The 24,712-nt window shown below is 43.4% G+C and overlaps 1 protein-coding gene across 1 annotated transcript in view; it reads right to left on the bottom strand.

The window, feature by feature from the left end:
- Window positions 1-6,309: 6,309 nt before the first annotated feature.
- The window catches only part of tmx3b (thioredoxin related transmembrane protein 3b), a 76,468-nt gene continuing 58,065 nt past the window's right edge, over window positions 6,310-24,712 (bottom strand). Inside the window, exons 14-16 of the mRNA XM_083653700.1 lie at window positions 19,774-19,903; window positions 18,700-18,768; window positions 6,310-9,345 (exon numbers count right to left, since the gene is read on the bottom strand). Coding sequence (XP_083509826.1) covers window positions 9,049-9,345; window positions 18,700-18,768; window positions 19,774-19,903 — 496 coding nt within the window. The 3' untranslated portion in view covers window positions 6,310-9,048. The remainder of the gene's footprint in view (window positions 9,346-18,699; window positions 18,769-19,773; window positions 19,904-24,712) is intronic.

Raw genomic sequence — 24,712 nt, forward strand, 5'->3', positions numbered from 1 at the left:
GCAAAAGCTCTTAACTTAAAGAAATCCAGCTTTCTTCACAAAGCATGGTGCTCTCAGTCCCACATACTGTACATGCCCTCAGAGTACTTCCTGACTCATCCACTTTTTAGGGGTTAAGGGATTCAGTGACCGCTCCCAAAAGCCCTCCCATTACTGCAGTTTTCTAGTGGCTCAAGGTGCTCACATCACCTCTGTGTGTGTGTGTGTGTGTGTGTGTGTGTGTGTGTGTGTGTGTGTGTGTGTGTGTGTGTGTGTGTGTGTGTGTGTGTGTGTGTGTGTGTGTGTGTGTGTGTGTGTGTGTGTGCATTAGTGTGTGTTAAAGTGCCCAAGTGTTGTGTGACGACTGCGGCATCATTAAACCCCAGCTGGCTATAGTGACTATAAGGGTGGCTTGGAAGTCTAACGTTAAGCTCTGGCCCCAGCAGACAAGCCTGAACATCTGTGTGAAGGGACTAAGGATCAGATTATAACACAGGCCACAAAGACTGCAAAACACACACACACACACACACACACACACATGGAAAAAAGGATCGTCGGAGTGTCTCCTGTTCCTTGGCTGTGAAAGCTGATTTTCAAGCTCTTTGAATAATCCGGCTAGGAGGCTGAAAATAGCCTGTGGCAGCGGTAGGTAGGAGTGACAGCATCATCGGGCCCGTGTCACCTCCTCCAGAGACGCTGTGTGTTTGAGGTAAGGCTCCACCTGACCACCCCGAGGGGACAGGTCCCTTCAGTAAATGATCACGACCGGGGCAACATCATTAGGGGATTGCACGCTGTGCTGTGCGGCTGCTCGGCGGCAGAGCGATAAGCATGCAGCACTCCAGCGGGAGAAACGCTTACAGTGCACTCAGAGGTGACGGGGATAATATGGGCCGTGCACTCGTTATCCTCCGCAGAGCCGCGCATCATTTATACGCCTCGGCTCCAAATAAAGATTTATGGCAAAGCGCAGATACGCGCATTGGATAAAGGCGCTGAGCCGGAATCGTCCTGATTTTTCATGAGATCTAATTAAGAAGAAGGCTTTGGAATAAGAAGCTATCTGACTGCGTGCGGATGTGTATTTTGTGGCACCCCCCATAATGATGCATAATCACAGCCTATACTGCTAATGCAGGGTGCAGGTTGACAAAACACTGCATCAAAACACACATTACAATTCAAAATACTATTATCATGTAATTATATTATTAACACCTTATATTAAAATGTGCAAATATTCACCATTAACTAGTTGCTTATTATTACTAGCATGCATTAGTAGCATATTCACTGTTTATTAGTCATTATAAAGCACTTATAATGCCTTCTTCTGCGTGACCATATACCACTACTAGGCCATTAACAAATAGTTGTCCCTCAATAACCTCCTAATTACTGCTTATTGATAAGTAAGGAAGTTGTTGTCCTACATGAATTCCGATCTTATGCTTTGCTCAGTAAGGGCCTTGTAAGGTGATAGTACCACTAAAGCATATTCAGATTGTAATTCATGTACAACAACTTCCTTACTTATCAATAAGCAGTAATTAGGAGGTTATTGAGGGACAACCAGTAATGGCCTAGTAGTGGTAGAATATTGTGTCTGTGTTGCAAGGAAGCTTAATATCATCTAGTTACCTAACTAGATTATTGTTTAATTAGGTATCTCATTTTAATATAGGTGATTAAAAAATAACTTGTTTCACATTCTTGAAGGTAGCATCGCACGCGACAGGTCGCACTGGTGCTGTTTCCATTGAATAGACAGACCTTTTCTGACCAAGCTTGATGAAGTTGTTTCCCAAAGCATTTGGCAATAAATTAGTATAAAACTGCATGGCTGATGGCTGTTTTCTCTAACGTTATTATAATCCAAACAGGTCGAGCTTCACAGGCGAACGTTTAATTGTTTTTACACTTTTAATTTGAAGGCGAAAAAGGGAAATGGTACGTGTGAAATGATAGAATTGACAGACCAGTGTCAATTCAATCTACTCAAACCATTTCCCGTTTCGGCCTTCAAATTAAAAGCGTGTAACCAAGCTAACTTGGAACGTTGCATTTGACAAACAATTGGTAACGTTAGTTAAGCAATGACAGCTTGTCATTTAATAAAGCACAGTTAAAACGAACTCCACTTACACTTGAAGGTCTGCCATGCTGCTATCCTCCTGGCTGTACAGTGTAGTCCTGCTTTGGGGACGCGGAGCGGGTTTTCTAAACTAATGTTAACGTTAGCTAGCAACCTAACTAGCCGGCTGCTGTCCACAACAGAGTCAGGTAAGATGCTTCCTACTAATGTTCAAAAGTCACTTTCCTGACACTCTACAAACATCTGACTGCACTGAAATGAAGTAAAGGTTGACGTTATTGACTATTCTAGAATAAAAATGAAAAGAAAGTGACAGATGTTTGTTATTTAGCCAATGTTGTTTCACTTTTTTCTGATGCGGTCGGCTTTGTGGGCGTCGCCATTAGGGGCTCGCTTGGCTCGCTTCGTTCTTCTTCGTCGATTGCAAGGGGCGCAAGGTATTATGGGATACCCTAACCCACCAAAGTGTGCATGCTATGGTTCCTCGAAAATTATCCATAACTAGGTACCTAGAAAGGTTGCAAATTCAGTGAACTTATGTATCAAACTGGTTTCAGACAGCCTAATTACAACTTCTTACCTAGAAATGCCACCTATAAAGCTCGTTCACTTAAGAATCAGACAGGCCCACGCAGAAGAAGGCATTATAAGTGCTTTATAATGACTAATAAACAGTGAATAGCTACTAATGCATAAGCAGCTGTAATGGTGAATATGTATTCCCTAATCTAAAGTGTTACCACGATTATCATCATATTAGCGGAGGGCTGTTGTGACTGTTTCACTGATAAGAATGATGTCAATTTTATAGGTTCAATTCAGGCAAGTATTTTTTGTTTACTCCACTCTATTATTGGAGAAGGGTGCATTTCTGACTGCAGCAGTTTTTTTTGTTTTTCTAGCCTATTTTCAATTCCATCAGCTATTACAATCCTCTGCAGGCGCGTGTCGGCCGTGTTTGATGATTCTTGATGCAGGAGAAATCCCAACATGTTTGATGGACAGCAGACAGCTCCGCATCTCTTCAAACACTCATTTCACACCACAGCCCCGAAGAGTTTCCCAAAATGTCAAAAGCTGTTCAGAACAAAACAACAGCAACGAGCACCGTCTATGAACTGACAAGTTGACAAGCAGCTATTAAACCCCATTGAACTGTTGACATGAAGTGCAGCAGGAATAGTGGTTGAATAGGCCATGAAAGGATTTTGCCGAGGATGGAGACAGCTAGAGCCGTAGCGATTAGTCGACTCATCGAGTCATTCGAAAGAAAATGAATCACCAATTATTTTTTATCATCGATTAAGGGTTTTAGACTATTAAAAAATAAAAAGATTATCTTGTTCCAGCTTCTTAAATGTGAATATTTTCTGGTTTCTTTAGTCTTATATGACAATAAACTGATTGTCTTTGGGTTGTGGACTGTTGGTAAGGAGAAACGAAGACATTTGAGGATGGCATCTTGGGCTTTGGGTAAAAAGTGATCATCATCTTTCACCATTTTGTGTCATTTTATACGAAGCGATTAGTCCAGAAAATAATTGTCAGATTAATCGATATTGAAAATGATCATTAGTTGCAGCCCTGAGACAGAAAGAAACTCGACCGCACTGTGGATATATGCTTCCCGCCAACAAGTGAGCAGTCAACATCCATGTCTGTCAAGACTTTTGAGCCAAATCTATCTATCTATCTATCTATCTATCTATCTATCTATCTATCTATTATCTATCTATCTATAAATTTGGCAATGTGGTCTGTTTCAATTTTTGTGCCAGCCACAGCTATGCCACTTTACGTGCTATTGGGCTGAAAATTTCAGGGGGTGTAAAGAGCACCCGGGTGACCTGATGGAGCCGTATTTTTTAATTAGGTGATTGCCCTAATTACCTAATGACATAGTGACATCACTGATGATGTCATCAGTGATGTCATCAACGATGTCATACATAGGCATTGTGACATCATTGTGACATCCCTGATGATGTCATCAGTGACACACACACGAGGGAGACTGAGGGAGAGGGAGAGAGAGAGGGGGAGAGAGACTGAGGGAGAGAGAGAGAGAGGGGGAAGAGACTGAGGGAGAGAGGAGAGAGACAGAGGAGGAGAGAGAGGGAGACATTGCACATGCGCCAATAGGGCAGGCGAGGCCATGCAGCAGCCGAGCTGCGGGCAAGGCAGCACAGTTGCCAAGCTGCGTATGCAAGCTGCAGGGCGGGCGAGGCCGCGCAGCGCCGAGTCTAGGAATCGAGATGCCAAGTGTGAAGAAATTTCCTCAAGGCTTTAATGAGATATTGTGTTAACGAGCTTGGAAATGACGTTCGTGAGCTCAGTGACCTTGACCTTTGACCACCAAAATGTAATGAGTTCATCCTTGAGTCCAAGTGGATGTTTGAGCAAAATTCTAAGAAATTCTGTCAAGGCGTTCCTGAGATATCGCGTTAATGAGCGTGAAAGGGGCGGTCGTGAGGTCACAGTGACCTTGAACTTTGACCTTTTACCACCAAAATCACCCTTGAGTCTAAGTGGACGTTTGAATTCAAAGAAATTCCGTCAAGGCGTTACTGAGATATTGCGTTAATGACCTTGAAAAGGGCGTCCGTGGGGTCACAGTGACCGTGACCTTTGACCACCAAAATCTAATCAGTTCATCCTTGAGTCCAAGTGGACATTTGAGCCAAATTGGAAGAAATTCCATCAAGGCATTCCTGAGATATCACGTTAACAAGCTTGGAAATGGCGTTCATGAGGTCAGTGACCTTGAACTTTGACCATTGACAACCAAAATCAAATCAGTTCATTCGCGAGTCCAAATCGACGTTTGAGCCAAATTGGAAGAAATTCCGTCAAGGCGTTCCTCACATATCGCATTAACGAGCTTGGGAATGGTGTTCGTGAGGTCACAATGACCTTGAACTTTGACCAGCAAAATGTAATCAGTTCATCCTTGAGTCCAAGTGAACGGTTGAGGCAAATGTGATGCAATTCTGTCAAGGCGTTCCTCAGATATCGCGTTAACAAACATCGGATGGACGGACGGACAACCCGAAACCATAATGCCTCCGGCCTAGCCATCGCCGGCGGAGGCATAAAAACATATAGGGAAAAGCCTCATCTACTGAGGGAGGGCAATATCTCAAAAGGTAAATTTGCCAACAGTGTTTGTGTAATTAGGTCTGGAGTTTTTTTTTCCTGTGTCAGGAAACAGATGGACATTAGCAGCTGTAACCATCTATCAGCCGTAATGGAGAAAATACTCTGCCTTCCTAATAGGATCTGCCAAAACTGGGAGAGAACAAGTGTGGGTTGGTTCCCATGGTGAGCACAGCTAATCAGCCTTTTTCTCATCTGGTTGGGTGACGTCCACTCATCTTAGAATACCCTTGAAATAGAGGAATACTTGAAAAACAGCATTACCTGAAATAACAATGGATCCCTCAACCTTGACCTTCTATGCACCCCTAAACCATTTAACACCTCCCCGGCGAGTCAGAAACGAGATGATTACTATCTCTCCTCAATTTGCCATTCCCACATAAGACAGAAGTCAGAATGAGCAGCGGAGTGTAATTACCCTTGTCCAGCGCTTGAGATTGTTGGTTGGGAAAGAGACAGCGAGCCTCCTTCATTTGCCACACGACGAAACTCATTCTCAGAATATATAGGCGAAGGTAATTGAGCGATGAATTACTTTTTGCATCAGCACCACTCAATGACACTGATTCTGATGTAGTAATACATTATCTCCCCCCTTTGTGCTCATTTATCCCCACAATGACATGCAATGGAAAATGAACATTTTCCTCCTTTATCAGACCTGAAAAACAACTAATTAAACTTCCCAATAGCAAAACACTCCCCCCCCCCCAAATTCTCCTCTGAAACTATTTGAGGGTCAGGCTCCAGAAAGTGCGCTGTGACTTTGTATAAGGTGCTTCTTCATTATGTAAAGTCACGTCTCGAAGCCTCACTCCCCAAAGAGAAGAAATAAACGAGTTTCACATCAAGTAATGTGATCAGCCCCAGTTAAACCCATCTCCAAAAATGTGATTATATCTGCCATAATTGAGTAGACACCTCGACACAGAATTGCATTGGAGAAAGAAATGGCACATTGGGGAGGAGACGTGGTGCGATGATTGAGGACAGCGGGTGAAATAAGACGTCTAAATGGCACATAGGCTGGTATTTTGAGAGAGTAGATCAGGAGTAAAACGATACAAGTCAACAAGAAAAAGAACAATCTTTATTTGAATCTTTTCAAACCGGTAATAAAGTGTGTGACAATCTCAATTCAAACCCAATGAGCGAGTTTGGCAGAGAACGGTAGGCAACTACAAAGACCCAGAAGGCAAGGCAAGGGCATGGTTCTTCCATAGTGCAGTTTCACAGTAAAGATACAGATAGCCTCTGTATTAAAAAAAACAACAACAGGTGTGCTTCAGTTGAGGTGCCTCAGTCAATTAAGTTACAAGATTTTAGTGGGCTGCAAAAGCACGATGCAATGAGGAAAAACAACGTGGGAGCCATCTCATTACGCGGCTTCAAAGGGGTTATAGAGTGGGGTAAGGTTCGCATTTCCCATTACCTACACAATAATAGCATAACGCTGGCTCAAAACAATCATTACAATGTCTTCATAGTTTACTTGAGAGAAAGTCTATTAGGGAAGTTTTGCTTGCTTATTTCAAACTTATAATTTGTTGTCTGAGGAAGACTGCAGGAAGCAGCAGTCGAAACTGTCAGGTATGACAAAATACACAGTCTTTCAATAAGAAAAACTAATAGTTTATAATTTGTTCCCAGCCCCGCACATTACATACTGTACAATGCATGGATGTCTTTGATGATGATTGCAAAGCTTAACCAGTGTGTGTATCCTTTACAACTTGCCCTTGCTGCAGAAAAAGCACTATTCTGATCCAACAGGCTCCATTTAGAGCTGCAACGATTAGTCGATCGACACCAAATTACTCGCCAAATATCATGTATAATCAACGTTAACTCATTTTTACATTTTTTTTTACTAAAATCCTCTCGTTCCAGCTTCTTAAATGTGAATATTTTCTGGTTTCTTTAGTCTTCTATGGCAGAAAACTGATTATCTTTAGGTTGTGGACTGTCAGCACAATAGAAGACATTTGAGGATGTCATCTTGGACTTTGGGGATAAAGTGATCAACATTTTTCAGCATCGGGTGACATTTTATAGACCAAACAACTCATCGATTAGTCGACAGATTAAACGATAATAATCAGTTGCAGCCCTATAGTACTAGTTCATTACCCTGGGTGTAGCAAATATTAGTCTTGTCATGAAACTGGCTGCCCAGGTGAATCAAGGAGAAAGCCATAAGCCCTTCATATACACTTCAGTGACAAGAGGAGGAAAGCAAGACAGATTTGTAAGCCTTGAGACAGTCGAGACAATGGGTTGTGTCAAACAGGGGTGCAAATCAATATTAGGAAGGTGGTCTGAACATCTTGTACGCCCAGCGTTTGTCTCAGTGCATCTGGACGTAAACATCAACCTGCCCGCACGATTCAATGCAGCAACCAGTGATGGAGCACAGATTGAAACACAGCCAGTCTGCAGTCATCCGTACGTGTTACAAAGCTCAGGAGTTACTGATGCGCATCACGAGTGTCTGCTATAGGGGGGTAAGACACAGTCACACAGGTGTGCATCACGAGTGTCTGCTATAGGGGGGTAAGACACAGTCACACAGGTGTGCATCACGAGTGTCTGCTATAGGGGGGTAAGACACAGTCACACAGGTGTTTCACTATGTGCTCGTGTTAAATGGGTCAAAGAAATTATAATTGTGCATTTGCCAAAATCCTGATATCATCTCCAGAGACACCAACAACTCATGTACAGTAGCTTCTCCATCGGTTCTCCACACCAGTGGTTCTCAAACCTTTTCAAGACAAGGACCCCTAAACTGAAACCAATTAGACCCCCATTTGATACGATTTTGTCATCTCATAATAAGATTTTTGCTTTTAAATGTTTTATTACAGAAAGTGTATGAACCCCATAACCAAAATAGTCCTACAGTCTGTCATTGTGTTACTTATGGATGGAATTACGTCATAGCTCAACTTAATTATTCCCCTTTTTGCTGGGGACCCCCAGGACCCCGCTCCAGGACCCCTGGGGGTTCCTGGACGACACTTTGAGAACCACTGCTCTACATTAGTGGACATTAATAGAGGTCTAGCATGAGAAATGACTTGAAATGCTTTGACTGTCCGGCACTTTGCATCCTCAGAAGTCGTCGTTTGAGGCAAAAACATACTGTACAAAAAGCATTATTCATTTATGGCAGATTTTTCCTTCTTGGGCACTTCACTTCCTTTGCTGTCTACACAAGTCAATGACTGCACCTGAGAGGCCTACACTTGGGAGAGTTATTGGGGTTCCGGGGTGGAGGTAAACAAAGGGTCTCGCAATATTCATTTTCTATTCAACTAGAAGGCAAGACCATGTGGGTCTGTTCTTCTGCATTGTCACAAATGGAAATCCTGTAAGAGGAAAAGAAAAGAAAAAACTCAACTATAGGTCCTGACAAAAAAAGAAGAAGATCTGGGCATTTAATTTGTTTCAAAACAACTATGTAACAATGGTAGGAAGACGGTACCTCACACACCATATATGATAAACCAGCATTTGGTTGAATCACGATAATAAATAAACTGTTTGGTTTTAAGCCATCCCTTCTTCTCTGTAACAGTATGTGTTTATGCCCCCACATTAAAAAGGCTAATGGTTTTAAACGTGGATTTGGATGGCTTCACTTCACATATGACACACAGACACGACTCAAAGACGGGAGAAGAGTCTGTGCTGGGGGGGGGGGGGGGAGGAGGAGCATGGATGAAAAACAAAGAAGCGAAACAAGAACACGATATGTCTTTGAGTCTCACGTCAGCGTATTTGAATAGGCCTATCATCCTCCCCCTGCGTTAATCCATCTTCTTCTCTTCGGGAGCCTTCTCTTCTTCCAGGTCCGGGTCCTCCTCTTGGTCTTCGGGGCCCTCCAACTCCGCCGCATGCCTCCGCTCCTCCTCCTCCTCCTCCTCCTCCTCCTCCTCCTCGTCTTCCTCCTCTTCGTCTGTGAGCCCCTCCCTCTTCAGTGGGTCCGTGTCGTCCGAGCCGTCGTCCGACTCGGCCGTGCAGATGCCGTAGCACATCAGGCTGATGACGCCCAGCGGGAGGCCGAACAGGAAGCAGCCGAGCACCGGAGAGCTGCGGAACACCGACTGAAGAGGGAGGAGAGACATCGTAGGAGGTCAAATATATAAATAAGAGGTTGTATGCCTCTGCCAATAAGTCATGGTGCAGTTTATATCCATGTCAGTCCAGAGTAGACTCCTAAAATAGATATGTAGTGAAGACGTTGAAGGATTTTAATAAAAGGTTAAGCATATATATATATATATATGCATACAAAAATGGAGGAGTACAAAAGACTGACAGAGAGCTTTGTCACATGGCGCAATGACAATGAATCACAAAATATTCGGACTTGAGACTTTCTGACTTGGACTCGAGTCCCTGTTTTGATGACTTGCGGCTTGACCTGACAAAAAAATAAATAAAGACTTGAGACTTACTTGGACTTGGAAGTTAAAGACTCGAGACTTGACTTGAGACGTGATGACTTGTTTGTGTTTGTCAGTTTAAATATTAAATATGAACAAATGTAACGGAATGTAACAAAGTTTGATGTTGTAGTCTGGCTGTCAGTGTTTGACTGTTTAACAGTGATCGAGAGGAAATATGTTTTGATAGAGAAGAGATAAATACTTTAATGTTTAATGTTAATTTGTTTGTTGTTTGATTACATTGTAGTCTAGCTGTAAGTATTTCAGTGTTTAAAACTGATGTGAAGGAAACATTACTGAGAAGAAATAATAAAAATAAAAAAAATCAATAATTAACAAATGGACAGGTTAGATCAGGGGTGTCAAACTGAATTTCATCCCGGGCCACATCAGCATTATGGTTGACCCTCAAAGGGCCGGTTGTAAATGTAACACGACATAAATGTATCTAGCCTAATTGTTATCATATTACATAATTGCCTCCGATTAGATTATTATTGTTTTTTAGTAATAACTTAATACTTAATAACTAGCTCTGAAAGCAGAATTATAGGGAAAACAATGGCAAACAGACAACTAATAGCCTACAACTATTATTCCATTTAACAATAGCTATTTTAAGCCATATTGCAAAGAATTGTACTGCGCAAATTGTATTCTTTGCTAGCTCTCGCGGGCCACATAAAATGAGGTGCCGGGCCGGATCTGGCCCCCGGGCCTTGACACATATGGGTTAGATAAATTGGCCAATAACATCACTATGAGCGATTTCTGGTTAAGCCTACAAGAATACGTCATCCGTCCGGTACTCTATAAATAGACTCCGGAAGCAGTGTTCGCTCTCTTATCATGTGACCATACAGAAGGCGAGAGCCCCCTGTTAGTATCTCCCGCGCTCCCTTTTGTTGTGTAACGTAATGTGTTAGTCCCTGAGCACAGGGACTAACACATTACGTTATGTAACGTAATGTGTTAGTCCCTGTGTATAGTGTGTTTGTCCCTCGTCTATATAAATGGGATAGTGCATCGTCATCAGACACTATCAACTCAACCAGCGTGAGCTGGGCTGGAGCAAGTCAGCTAGCCAGTTGAGCTAACCCCTCTCTTCTCTCTGATGACAGCCTTGTTCTTCTTGTTCTTTACATGTTGCAGAGTCACTGGTGCTAGTTAAATAGCCCTGGACATGAGCCTTATTTTTGCTATTGATAAAACGAGTCACCCTGACCGTAGTCTCAACGCCAGACCCATGAGAGTTCTTACGCTGATACACTACGGTACTGCATGCTGCAGAGCTCTCTCTGGGTCTGATACACTACGTTACTGCATGCTGCAGAGCTCTCTCTGGGTCTGATACACTATGTTACTGCATGCTGCAGAGCTCTCTCTGGGTCTGATACACTACGTTACTGCATGCTGCAGATCTCTCTCTGGGTCTGATACACTATGTTACTGCATGCTGCAGATCTCTCTCTGGGTCTGATACACTACGTTACTGCATGCTGCAGATCTCTCTCTGGGTCTGATACACTACGTTACTGCATGCTGCAGAGCTCTCTCTGGGTCTGATACACTATGTTACTGCATGCTGCAAAGCTCTCTCTGGGTCTGATACACTACGTTACTGCATGCTGCAGATCTCTCTCTGGGTCTGATACACTACGTTACTGCATGCTGCAGAGCTCTCTCTGGGTCTGATACACTATGTTACTGCATGCTGCAGATCTCTCTCTGGGTCTGATACACTACGTTACTGCATGCTGCAGATCTCTCTCTGGGTCTGATACACTACGTTACTGCATGCTGCAGAGCTCTCTCTGGGTCTGATACACTACGTTACTGCATGCTGCAGAGCTCTCTCTGGGTCTGATACACTACGTTACTGCATGCTGCAGATCTCTCTCTGGGTCTGATACACTACGTTACTGCATGCTGCAGATCTCTCTCTGGGTCTGATACACTACGTTACTGCATGCTGCAGATCTCTCTCTGGGTCTGATACACTACGTTACTGCATGCTGCAGATCTCTCTCTGGGTCTGATACACTACGTTACTGCATGCTGCAGATCTCTCTCTGGGTCTGATACACTACGTTACTGCATGCTGCAGAGCTCTCTCTGGGTCTGATACACTACGTTACTGCATGCTGCAGAGCTCTCTCTGGGTCTGGGACACTTTCCCCGAGCCGGCTGGTTATGGGAGGGAACGTTCACTTGGCCAGTGATATGACAGTGGTGGATTCAGTCCTCCCCAATCAGCGATCCGACGACACGGGAGGTGCAGCCCATTTTTCTAACCGCTCTCTCATCGGTGCTACGACCTGTCACTCATTCAATTTCAACCCGCCTTCAAAAACCAGCAGTGTCTGTGAAGTGGTACAGACTCACTTATGTAGTATGTGGAGCGCAGCGATTCAACCTAATATTTGAGTCTGGGGAGAGACTACCCTGACCGTAACTACCAGAGGAACAGGTGCCCTCCTGTCCTGGTTGTCATCCAGGGAGAGGAAGTGAAGAGGGTGGACTCATACAAGTATCTTAACTCATTGAGTGCCAGCCACTTTTGGAGAACGGACGCTCCCAGTGCCAGAGTTTTCAGAGCGTTTTCAGTGATTTCTCGAGGCCCACAGAATATTGTGTGATATTACTATGTAAACACCGAACACGCACAAAGAACGAACTGGCTCTATTGTATCATCAGCAAAAAAAAGTTTATTGATACCATTTTCCGTTCTTTAGTTATGAGCCGGAGAAGATAGGTCGTTTTGAGCAAATACAGGCGTTTCAAATTATTAGCTGAGATATTCCGCCTTTTGTGAAATGCAGCATTTCAAGCACATTCACTGAGTCTGAAGATAATATTTTCTGATGTAGTGACGTGGTGTAGTTGTGTGATGCCCTGCGTGCCCCACCCCCCTCTCCCCCCCTCCCCTCCTCAGCTGCAAACTCCTCCCCACACTACACAGCCTCACGCACCCACTCTATTTTCGGAGTGCTCCGTTTGTGTGTGCCTCCCAGCGCGATAGGGAAGAGCCAAACCGGACTGCTGAATGGTTTGGCGTCGGGTGCTGCTTTTCTGGTGGCTAATCGTGTGGAGAAACTATACAGACAGACAGACAGAGACAGAGGGGCTCAGTTGTGTGCGCGGATTGACTCCTGTTCGCAGCCAATGTCAGCTCCAGACAGAGCAATCTATATGGCTCTGGCTGCAGCATGCATCGGTTTCTCTTTGATCACGGCTTTTTCCTCCTGTTTCTCAGGACCTGTCTCTAATCTGGAGAGCACTGTCGCCACCTAATGGGTTTGTAAAATAGGTTATAGACCTCCAATAGCTACAATATTTGTACAGGAGATGCAGAAGGCTTTGATCGACGTCCCACCGTCAAAAAACGCATTGGACGTCGAAAGACGTCCTTGGCACTCTACGTCACTATTTAATTGGACGTCGAAAGACATCCATGGCACTCAATGAGTTAAGGTCCAAATGAATATAAGTAATGTGATTATTAGATCAACGTAAAGGATTTTGGTTTCTGCAAAAGTATGTGACAGCCCTTCCACCGTTGGTGACCCAGGATCGTTTTCTCAGCTATAGTGGTAAGCATAAGCAAAACATTATGTCACAGTGAAGTTGACCTTTGAACTTCATAATTTTATCCTATTAGACATTTGTGTGAAGTTTTGACATCATTAGTGTAATAATTCTTGAGTAATGGCCAGAAATGTCTTTTGTCAGGTCACAGTGACCTTGAACTGTGACCACCAAATTCTAGTCAGCTCATCATTGAGTCCATGTAGACGTTTGTGGCAAATTTGAAGAAATTCCCTCAAGGCGTTCCTAAGATATCGCGTTCATAAGAATGGGACAGACATGAGGTCATACTGACCTTGAAGTTTGACCTTTGATCACCAAAATGTAATCAGTTCATCCTTGAGTCCAAGTGGACACAGGGCAAATTTGAAGACATTCCTATATCTTAGTACAAGAATGGGACGGACGGACGGACGGACGGACAGACAACCCGAAAACATAATTCCTCCGGGCATGGCTGTCGCCAGCCGAGGCATAAAAAGTCATACAACAGGGCATGGGGTACAGAGAGGAGAGAAAGGTTTAAGAGAAGAGGTGGTATGAAGCACAAGAGGGAGAGGTTGGGATGGAAAGAAAGAACAAATGAAAAAAAGAAGGAAAGGAGGATAGCAGGAAAGGACAGAGGAGATTTATGCATGCTCTAAGCACAATGTATAAACACATTCTTTCACAGTGCAGCGAGCACATCAGTGCTGCTGACCGCAAGTTCATTTGCCAAAAACCTGCTCATAAGACCTGCAGCAGCAGGCATATTCTGGGCTCGCTTTGCTCAAGGACGCCCTCTCTATCACAGTTCCCTTGAACAAAAGGAACCTGCAATTTGACAAAATACTAGAGTTGTTACAAACCACACAAGTCCAGGACACGTAATAATCATTCCCTTCCCTGTTCAGTATGCTTTCGGGTACAACTACGAGTCGGTACATTTTTGGTACAGCAAACTGTCGGTAAAGGAAAAAGTGTCTAACCCTAACTGCACCTAGCCAACAAGTGTCTCAGCTATCAGGCTGGAGTTATTCACATTACATAGCCATGATTTCTTCTTCTTCTTCTTGTTCTTTGCTGTAGATATACTGCCTCTCATCTCCTGCGGGCACAACTATGCTCAAGTCATTGACGCAGTCGTTTGGCCTTAATATAGCAGGGTGCAGGAGACAATGTGCCTACAAGGGGATATTCGGTCACCACTGCTGTCAGTGTCAGCCACTGAGCCCGAGAGCTAGAGAAATATTCATGTTCCCTCCAGTCATTGCCACTGGAAGAAGGATGGTAATTGCTGGTGCGCTGCCATGCCAGATGAGGTAAAGATGGGTGTGCTATGCTAACACGGCTGGCCATGAGTCATTGGGCCTAATGTGGCTGCTTCCTCATCCTCCTGTCAGCCATGCATTTAGATTGGCTCTCCAGGGGCAAGGCGATGGCTGCTGCCTATCTGCCTCATATCATATCATTGTCACTGTGAGAGCAAGGCTCGCTCCAGCCAGAGATGGAAGCTTGCAGCCTGCTAAGATATGGGTAGGCATAAAATAGAGAATAAAATAGTATTTCCCTTTACAGGTGTCATTCTTCCATTGATTCCATGTCAAACCTAGACTCAGTTCTCAGTCTCTGTCCGCGTCGCTCAGCTAGAGACTGAGAACTTTCTCCCAGCTTTCCTTCTTAAAACTGGGTGGAAACAATTAAGAGTTAAAAAAAATGCATTGCAGAACCAATCCAGAGTGTTTAGGGGCGGCCCTTTGTGCAGAAGGGGCGGTGACATGCAGAAGGCGTGTGCTTGTAAACGGATAAAACATTATCAAATAATGTAACGTTGTTGTTACAAAGTGATTTGCTGTATCTCCAGTTTGCTTCACTACAGAGGATAATGCGGGGATAGCCTCATTCCCCTTAACGTGACAAAGGGGCATAGGTTTGTTAGCCGCCGTTCTCACCGCCATTCAAACTACCATTTTTGACAAGAAGTCCCCGGACGATTGGTAGGCGGAGATCTCCAATAGACCCTTTTCACGGGAGCCATTTTGTGTCGAAAAGGCAGAATGAACACAGGTGCAAGCAAAACACTAATGAGGGTTTCCAAATTCCAATCATGGAAGTTGGAAACCCTCATTAGTGTTTTGCTTGCACCTGTGGTTACCCTGCCTTTTCCACACAAAATGGCCCCCGTGAGAAGGGTCTATTGTCTGGGAGCCGAGACCATGTCGAACCAAACCTGATAATAGCAAAATAATTTACTTGGCAAAAAAAAACGTAAATAAAAAGTATTCCTGAAAGCCTTTCCTTTCTGCCTCGAGGTGACGCTCCACAAGTTGCTCTCCCTGTTCCAGTTTTCACAATCGAATGTAGAATTTTCCTTTGAAGCCATTCGCGTCTCTTTCTAGGACAGCCTTAAGCTCGCTGCTGTTTACAGCACAACTGCACCAACCGGATGGCACGACAACACAGCCCGTATTTACATTCCTATCACACCCTCGGTCAAATTAACAGCAGTCCTCCCACAGAACCAACTGCTCAGGGTGAAGGAGTGGGAGGAGAAGGCACAGCAGCATCCTCCTCACCATCTCTCCTCATTCCACCACCTCCCTTCTTTCTCCCTCCCCCCATACTTTGTGTTTACTCCCTATACTCTCCCTCGTACACAGTCTTCTATTCTGAATGTCGGTTGCTCCCAAGAGGGAAAGTGCAGGGTGTTTCGCTTTACAATGTTACTGAGCTGGGAGCGCGTAGCATATCCATATTCAAACAGAGTCAAGGTGACGATGGTATATGGTGTGAAGCGTACCAATAACAATTAACAGTGTCCGTGACATGTTATTACCCCGTTAGTAGTATGGTGAGCATACGTGGCATGAATGTAGATAGAAAAAGACAATTAGTGCAGAGGGGCTGAAACAGATTTGTGTACCTCGGCTTGGCATAAAACAAGCACAAAAACTAGGTGTTAAAACCTAGTCATGAAAGTCATAAAAATTGTCATAAAACGAGACTGTAAAAACTTAAAGTGAACAAACACTAACTAGCTAAAATAAAAACAGACATGAAATATTTTATGCATATGGTCAAAAAGAATGAATTTTTGGGCGGAGAGTGTTTGGCTATTTTTACTGAACGTTAACTACCCCATAGGAAAGTGGTATAATTTAGGGGCACTTTACACGCGGACGGTTTCCTATGGAAACGGGGAATTATTTTATCATTAGTGCCTCCCTTTTAGACGGCGACGGCGAATTCGCGCTCAGGAAACAACACATTTTGGAACCACCCTCCAGAGTGGAACTTGTTTGAGACGCTTCCCGCTGAGCGCTCCATGTAATCACATTGGAACGGCACATTTCAGAAACTCTGACGTGCCTGCACAGGCGACACACGCGATTACGCCATAGCCGTGCGCGAGTTGGCAACCAAATAAAACGTCAGTATGAATGAAGTTTGGCAACATTCAGAATTAAGCTACACTGCGGCCAACTTCAGTTACATGTTCATAACGTTACTGCTGCGAGGAGCCGATGGCTGTACCCGGTCGGCATTTAATGTTAGTTACAAAAGCACGTCAACAGTGTTTTCTCACTGCCAGTAGCCTAACGACAGTAGGGTTTGACAGATCAGTCAGCGCTCCCGGTCATCGCTGCTCGTTAAAGATTTCCACCATATTCTGATAAACTGGTCACATATATGTTACGTTCTCACCCGACAAATAGTAAAACTTTAAAACAGTTTGGGGTTTTTTTTTAGCTTGAAAAAAGCTTTTTGGCAAGTCTAAATGACTGCGGAAGGCGGACTCTACTTCCGTGTTTAAAAACCGGAAAGACGATTACGAAATTACGTCATGCCCCAGCGTCCTTGTATGGGCAAAGAATAAGGTGATCACACTGCCACCAAGCGACCTGGCATGTACATTACGGCGTTTTAAAAATTCAACAGCGCTCATGTAAACAGGGAGAAGGTGTGAAGGAAAAGGTGTGAAGGAAACGCTATTGTGTCGTTTCTTCCAGAAACTGTCCTCGTGTAAAGTCAACTTGGCATCTCGGGGCTTCTGGCGACTTGGATTAAGTCAGATGTATGTTTTTATGCCTCTGCCTCTCTCTCTCACTCTCTCGCTTCTCACTCTCTTCTCTCACTCTCTCTCTCACTCTGCCTATGCCTCTGCCTCTATGTTTTTATGCCTCTTAAAACCGGAAAGACGATTACGTCATGCAGAAGCGTCCTTGTATGGGCAAAGAATAAGGTGATCACACTGCCACCTAGCGACCTGGCATGTACATTACGGCGTTTTAAAAATTCAACAGCGCTCATGTAAACAGGGAGAAGGTGTGAAGGAAAAGGTGTGAAGGAAACGCTATTGTGTCGTTTCTTTCAGAAACTGTCCTCGTGTAAAGGGCCTAAGGCCATGTCTACACTAGACTGACTTGTTCGGCCACATGAGCACCTCTTGTTCTTGGACGTGCCAGCGCTGCCGACGCCATCTGGGATTATTCTGAGCTAAACGGTCTTAATTCAGATTGCTGTTGAGTCCACTGGTACATTTCATTTGTGCAGCATCAAACCAAGGAGTATGAATGGTATTTAAAAATGAAATACATTTACAATGTACTGTCGATATATTTACACACAGGAATTTAGAATTTATTGTTTCTATTACACAGTATCTGGTACAAACACATACAATTCCTAGTCTGAAGCTTCTAGAATTATGGCATGGGAAAAACTACTGCCACTACCACAAATAGTACTAGTTAGTACTGAAACTAAATACAAACTACCCAAAAAGAGAGCAAAAAACAACTACCGGTACTCCTACTACCCCCCCCCCCCCACACACACACACACACACACACACACACACACACACACACACCTTGTACTTGGACGTGCCAGCGCTGCCAACGACATCTGGGATTATTTTGAGCTAAACGGTCTTAATTCAGATTGCTGTTGAGTCCACTGGTACATTTTGTGCAGCATCAAACCAAGTAGTTGTAAACTTAAATTAGAGGAGTATGGATGGTATTTAAAAATGAAATACATTTACAATGTAGATATATTTACACATGGGAATTTAGAATGTATTGTTTGTATTACACAGTATCTCGTGCAAACACATACAATTCCTAGTCTGAATCTTCTAGAATTATCGCATGGGAAAAAACTACTGCCACTACCACAAATAGTACTAGTTAGTACTGAAACTAAATAAAAACTACTCAAAATGAGAGCAAAAAAAACTACTATTCCTAACACACACACACACACACACACACACACACACACACACACACACACATACACATACACATACACACACACACACACAAACACACACACACACAAACACAAACACAAACCTAAACCGAAATTGAAATAACTAAAAGTGTAATCATGCCAATCTATGTGCTGCAGCCCAGAATGAGCTCTCACCAACTTACCATAATGGTGGAGCGGGCATCAAAGGCCACGCGTTTGACCCTCTGGACAACACCATCGCCTCCATACGCCTGCACAGAGACAGAGAGGTCGACACAGATGAGTTGCTGTTAAAGCAACGCTGGAGCCTTACGGGCTGGCTCATGGATTGTTAACTACATCACCACTAGCACCATTTTTGTTTTGTGCCGTTACATTGAACTTCCCAGTGGAGAGCGGGAACGTTCCAGTTGAGTTTGTTATTAAAATGGAGATGTCAGCTTTCAGTTTGTGCTAATCATATTGCAGAGATGAAGCCTTACAGAAGCTATGTTTACAGGAGGTATGTCAAGGGAGCTATGTGTTGGCATGGAGCCAGCAGGCTATGGAAATCTTTTCTGAAATGATTGGTGGAGAACGACTTTGTACGCAACTCCCAGCACGCCCGGTTGTTTTGACAGCAACGACGTCATTTTGGCCCGCAAAACACATCATTTTGGCTGTCATATGCATTTCCCCACGAAGCATGAACCCTGAACCCTTCAGGCAGCCACGGCCAACTTGGGGTGAACAGGCCGCCGACAGTGGCTGGATTTGGACTAGAGAAGTGTGGAAGTTCATACTGCTGTTTATTTGGTGGGACCCGGTTTGTTTTGCTAAGCAGAAAATAACCCAGAAGCTTCTTCTTGGAAAACGGAGGGGATCTCTGGTTGTTTAGATTATGGTTTCATACATCTGGTGACTGTGACTTTACTGTAAATGCAGGAAAAGTGATGACCCCCCCCCCCCCAGATGGCGCACAGATTAGTGTACACATCAAAACCAAGTCATGTGATAATCTCACACGGATTTAGAAGACAGAATTATTGCAGATAATCTATTCAAAAGGGACACGAATATGAAACATGCAATATCTCAACCTGCAAAAAGAGATTGCAGAAATCTCATCTCAGGAGAATATTTTCTGGGAAGGACTTAAAATGCAAAAGGCAAGATGCTTGATTAATGGAGACTAGTGGTGTGATTACACTGGTGCAACACAAGGGAACGGGTACACTGAACACAATGCATAAACAGGGAGAGGAGAAGACTCGGACCTGTGCGGATCCGTTCAGAACACTGTAGATGAACTGGACCAGCTGCTCCATGGTCTCAGTGGGCTCGCTGGGCAGGAAGTACTGCTCGTTGGAGGTGTTGAGGATGATAACGGAGGGCACCGTTACCTCGCTGAGGAAGAAGAGGAAGAGGAAGAGCACACACACACACACAGCTTTTAACCTGGTTCACCTCAGCACCTCTCACACAGCCATTATCAAAGTGCATCATGAGATGGGAACGAATTATACAGTCTTAAAGAACAAAGTGTAACACAGAGAGAGAATAATGAGATCAAACTACCGTAAATTCCGGACTATAAGGCGCACCGGTGTATAAGCCGCACCTTCAAAGTTGACTATTTTTTTCTTATATAAGCCGCACCGGACTATAAGCCGCGGGTGTTTTAATGGTATTTTTTGTTTTTTTTTACAGTGCACACAGTGTCCGCGGTGTGGTGAAAAGAGGGCAAGAGAGGAAATTAAAACAGAAGTGGATTTATAGTTAGAAAGAGTGCTAAAGAAGAGAGAATTCCGTTTTTTATTTTTTTATTTTAGTTACTCACAGTACTATTGACCAGTCCAACTCAAAAGATATTCGGCAGTTTCACTTTGAGCTCTTGTTCCGCCGCTGTCCATCAATGGTTATGACGAGTCTCGCTGGGTAAAGTACGCCAAAGCGATATCCATTGACTTTAACCTTTTCGATGATGCTGTTGTATGTTGCGCGTTTCTGTTGCACCAACGCGGAGAGGTCCTGCCGGACGAAAAAGCGCGTACCCTCCCAGGTGAGGGGCTTCTTCCCCGCAGCCTGGAGGATGAGTTGACGGTCGGGCCAGCGGAGTAGGCAGATGAAGATGGCCCTCGGTGGCAGGCCGGGGTCTGGACGTGGCCGAGGCGCCCGGTGTGCCCTGTCCACCTCTGGTGGTTTCTCGCCTTCCTTCAGGTCCAGGATGTAACACAGGATTTTGCCACGAAAGCGTCGATTTGTTTTTGCATTTTATCCACTTTCGGACTCACTGTGTTGTTTTTGTCCTCCAGTGCGCTGATGCGCTTTTCCGCATTAGAAACTCTGTTCACGGTTGCCATTTCTTTAGTGAGTGAGTGGATGGACTTCTGCACGTTTTCAAACTTGTTTTCAAGCTGCTCAAACCTCTGAGCGATGTCGGACTTAATCGATAGTGTTTCACGGAGTAAAAGTTTAGCCCAAGCCGTGTATCTCCAGCCTCCAGCAGGTGAGTCATTTCCTCATTCATGGCGGTGATTGCTTCGTCTTTTTCTTTCTGCTTACCTGTGTTGTGTTATGTTATGTTATGTTGTTAAAAGAGGGCAAGAGAGGAAATTAAAACAGAAGTGGATTTATAGTTAGAAAGAGTGCTAAAAAAGAGAGATTTTTTTTTTTTTTTTGAAAAAATCCATAGATAAGCCGCACCGTTATATAAGCCGCAGGGGCCAAAAAAGGCCAAAAAACGGGAAAAAAGCCGCGGCTTATAGTCCGGAATTTACGGTAAACCTTTGCACTCGGTGCAACCGACGTTTCCCCATGGGCATTCTTTCAAAAAGAGCATTTCTCCACCGGAAAAAGGGCTAATGCAGCTCGGTCTATTTTGGAGTGTCATTTCTATCTTTTATGCAAACAGTGTGCGACTCAGGGGCTCTGTGGGCACAGTTTAAAAGACCTTTACAAATTACAGCTGACAAGTGAATCATATCAGGTCCAGAGGAGAGACACTCTGTCTGCTTCCATGCTGACTGCTGAGAAACACATACACACGTGCGCACACACACACACACACACACACACGCGCACACACACGCACACACACACAGGCGCGCACACACACACACACACACACACACACACACAACTAGGGATGCATGATGTTAACGGCACGTCATCGGTATCGGCCAATAAACTTAAAGGCTTGAAAATGAAATATCGGCATCGGCCCAAAACGATATGACATTCCTGCAGATATGACAGGCCAATATCATCCAAGCCTGTTTGAGTAGAATGATCATGAAACTTATTTTTGTTTGAAAGAAAATGTTACATACATTTAAAAGATATATGGTGTGTTTTACATACTATGTTGAAGTAGTGTTCCTATTTATTTTTATTTATTGTTATTATTGTTATTGTTGTTATTATTATTATTATTTTGCCCACTGAATGTGTACATTTTGGAAAGCATTGTATGTCTGCATCTTTCAGTGGGCCATCACGATAAGAGTAGTAAGAGTAGGATAAGAGTAGTAAGAGTAGGATAAGAGTAGTAAGAGTAGGATAAGAGTAGGATAAGAGTAGTAAGAGTAGGATAAGAGTAGTAAGAGTAGTAAGAGTAGGATAAGAGTAGTAAGAGTAGGATAAGAGTATTAAGAGTAGGATAAGAGTAGTAAGAGTAGGATAAGAGTAGGATAAGAGTAGGATAAGAGTAGGATAAGAGTAGTAAGAGTAGTAAGAGTAGGATAAGAGTAGTAAGAGTAGGATAAGAGTAGTAAGAGTAGTAAGAGTAGGATAAGAGTAGTAAGAGTAGTAAGAGTAGGATAAGAGTAGTAAGAGTAGGATAAGAGTAGTAAGAGTAGGATAAGAGTAGTAAGAGTAGGATAAGAGTAGTAAGAGTAGTAAGAGTAGGATAAGAGTAGTAAGAGTAGGATAAGAGTAGTAAGAGTAGGATAAGAGTAGTAAGAGTAGGATAAGAGTAGTAAGAGTAGGATAAGAGTAGTAAGAGTAGGATAAGAGTAGTAAGAGTAGGATAAGAGTAGTAAGAGTAGGATAAGAGTAGTAAGAGTAGGATAAGAGTAGTAAGAGTAGGATAAGAGTAGGATAAGAGTAGTAAGAGTAGGATAAGAGTAGTAAGAGTAGGATAAGAGTAGGATAAGAGTAGTAAGGCATAATAATGTGTTCATTCAACTACAGTACAGGAGAGACTTCATGTTCTGTGAAATTAGGTGGGAAAAAAATGTGTGCATATATCGGTATCAGCAATCGCCTAAAAAAGTTTGAAAATATCGGCATATCGGATATCGGCAGAACAAAATCCACAAAATCATGCATTCGTATAGACACACCATATACCCTATACACAACATATCCCTATACACAACATATCCCTATACACAACATATCCCCTATACACAACATATCCCTATACACAATACACACCATATCCCGACACACAACATATCCCTATACACAACATATCCCTATACACAACATATCCCTATACACAACATATCCCTATACACAACATATCCCTATACACAACATATCCCTATACACAACATATCCCTATACACAACATATCCCTATACACACCATATCCCTATACACACCATATCCCTATACACAACATATCCCTATACACAACATATCCCTATACACAACATATCCCTATACACAACATATCCCTATACACACCATATCCCTATACACAACATATCCCGACACACAACATATCCCTATACACAACATATCCCTATACACACCATATCCCTATACACACCATATCCCTATACACAACATATCCCTATACACAACATATCCCTATACACAACATATCCCTATACACAACATATCCCTATACACAACATATCCCTATACACAACATATCCCTATACACAACATATCCCTATACACAACATATCCCTATACACAACATATCCCTATACACAACATATCCCTATACACAACATATCCCTACACACAACATATCCCTATACACAACATATCCCTATACACACCATATCCCTATACACACCATATCCCTATACACACCATATCCCTATACACAACATATCCCTATACACAACATATCCCTATACACAACATATCCCTATACACAACATATCCCTATACACAACATATCCCTATACACAACATATCCCTATACACAACATATCCCTATACACAACATATCCCTATACACAACATATCCCTATACACACCATATCCCTATACACAACATATCCCTATACACACCATATCCCTATACACACCATATCCCTATACACAACATATCCCTATACACAACATATCCCTATACACAACATATCCCTATACACAACATATCCCTATACACAACATATCCCTATACACAACATATCCCTATACACACCATATCCCTATACACAACATATCCCTATACACAACATATCCCTATACACACCATATCCCTATACACAACATATCCCTATACACAACATATCCCTATACACAACATATCCCTATACACACCATATCCCTATACACACCATATCCCTATACACAACATATCCCTACACACAACATATCCCTATACACAACATATCCCTATACACACCATATCCCTATACACACCATATCCCTATACACAACATATCCCTATACACAACATATCCCTATACACAACATATCCCTATACACAACATATAACAACAAGAAATGCTGCATTTCAGCAGAAAAGGAAGGTAGGACACGCACATTATACACACACAGTACACACTTGAGCCCACTCACGTACACAAATCAGCCAAGGAATTACCCAACTGGGTTAGATAACGCACAAGGTCATCCAAACATGCACACGTCTAGCGCAACACCAAAGCCTGACAAAGATAAGGAACACGCACACAGGCACTCTAACAGTCCATCACCACGCCACTGCCACTTCACATCCCTGTGGTGCTGCTCAACCCTGCAACAAATTACACACACACACACACACACACACACACACACACATGCATACGTATCCATCACTGTCCCACTCCGCCACCCAGTTGAGATCAGGACTACAAACACACACCCCTGTGTGGGTGGTAGAGTCATCAACGCCACCACTACTCTACCCAGCTGAGATCTGCACGCCGCGCCATTCCATCTGACTTCCAGCCTACTCCAACAGATGGCGTCCATTTAAAATTAATATGGATTAGCCTATTCACCTTTGTGAGAGCGAGG

This window comes from Poromitra crassiceps (genome assembly GCF_964638095.1).
Source record: "Poromitra crassiceps genome assembly, chromosome: 2".
Lineage (NCBI taxonomy): Eukaryota > Metazoa > Chordata > Actinopteri > Beryciformes > Melamphaidae > Poromitra > Poromitra crassiceps.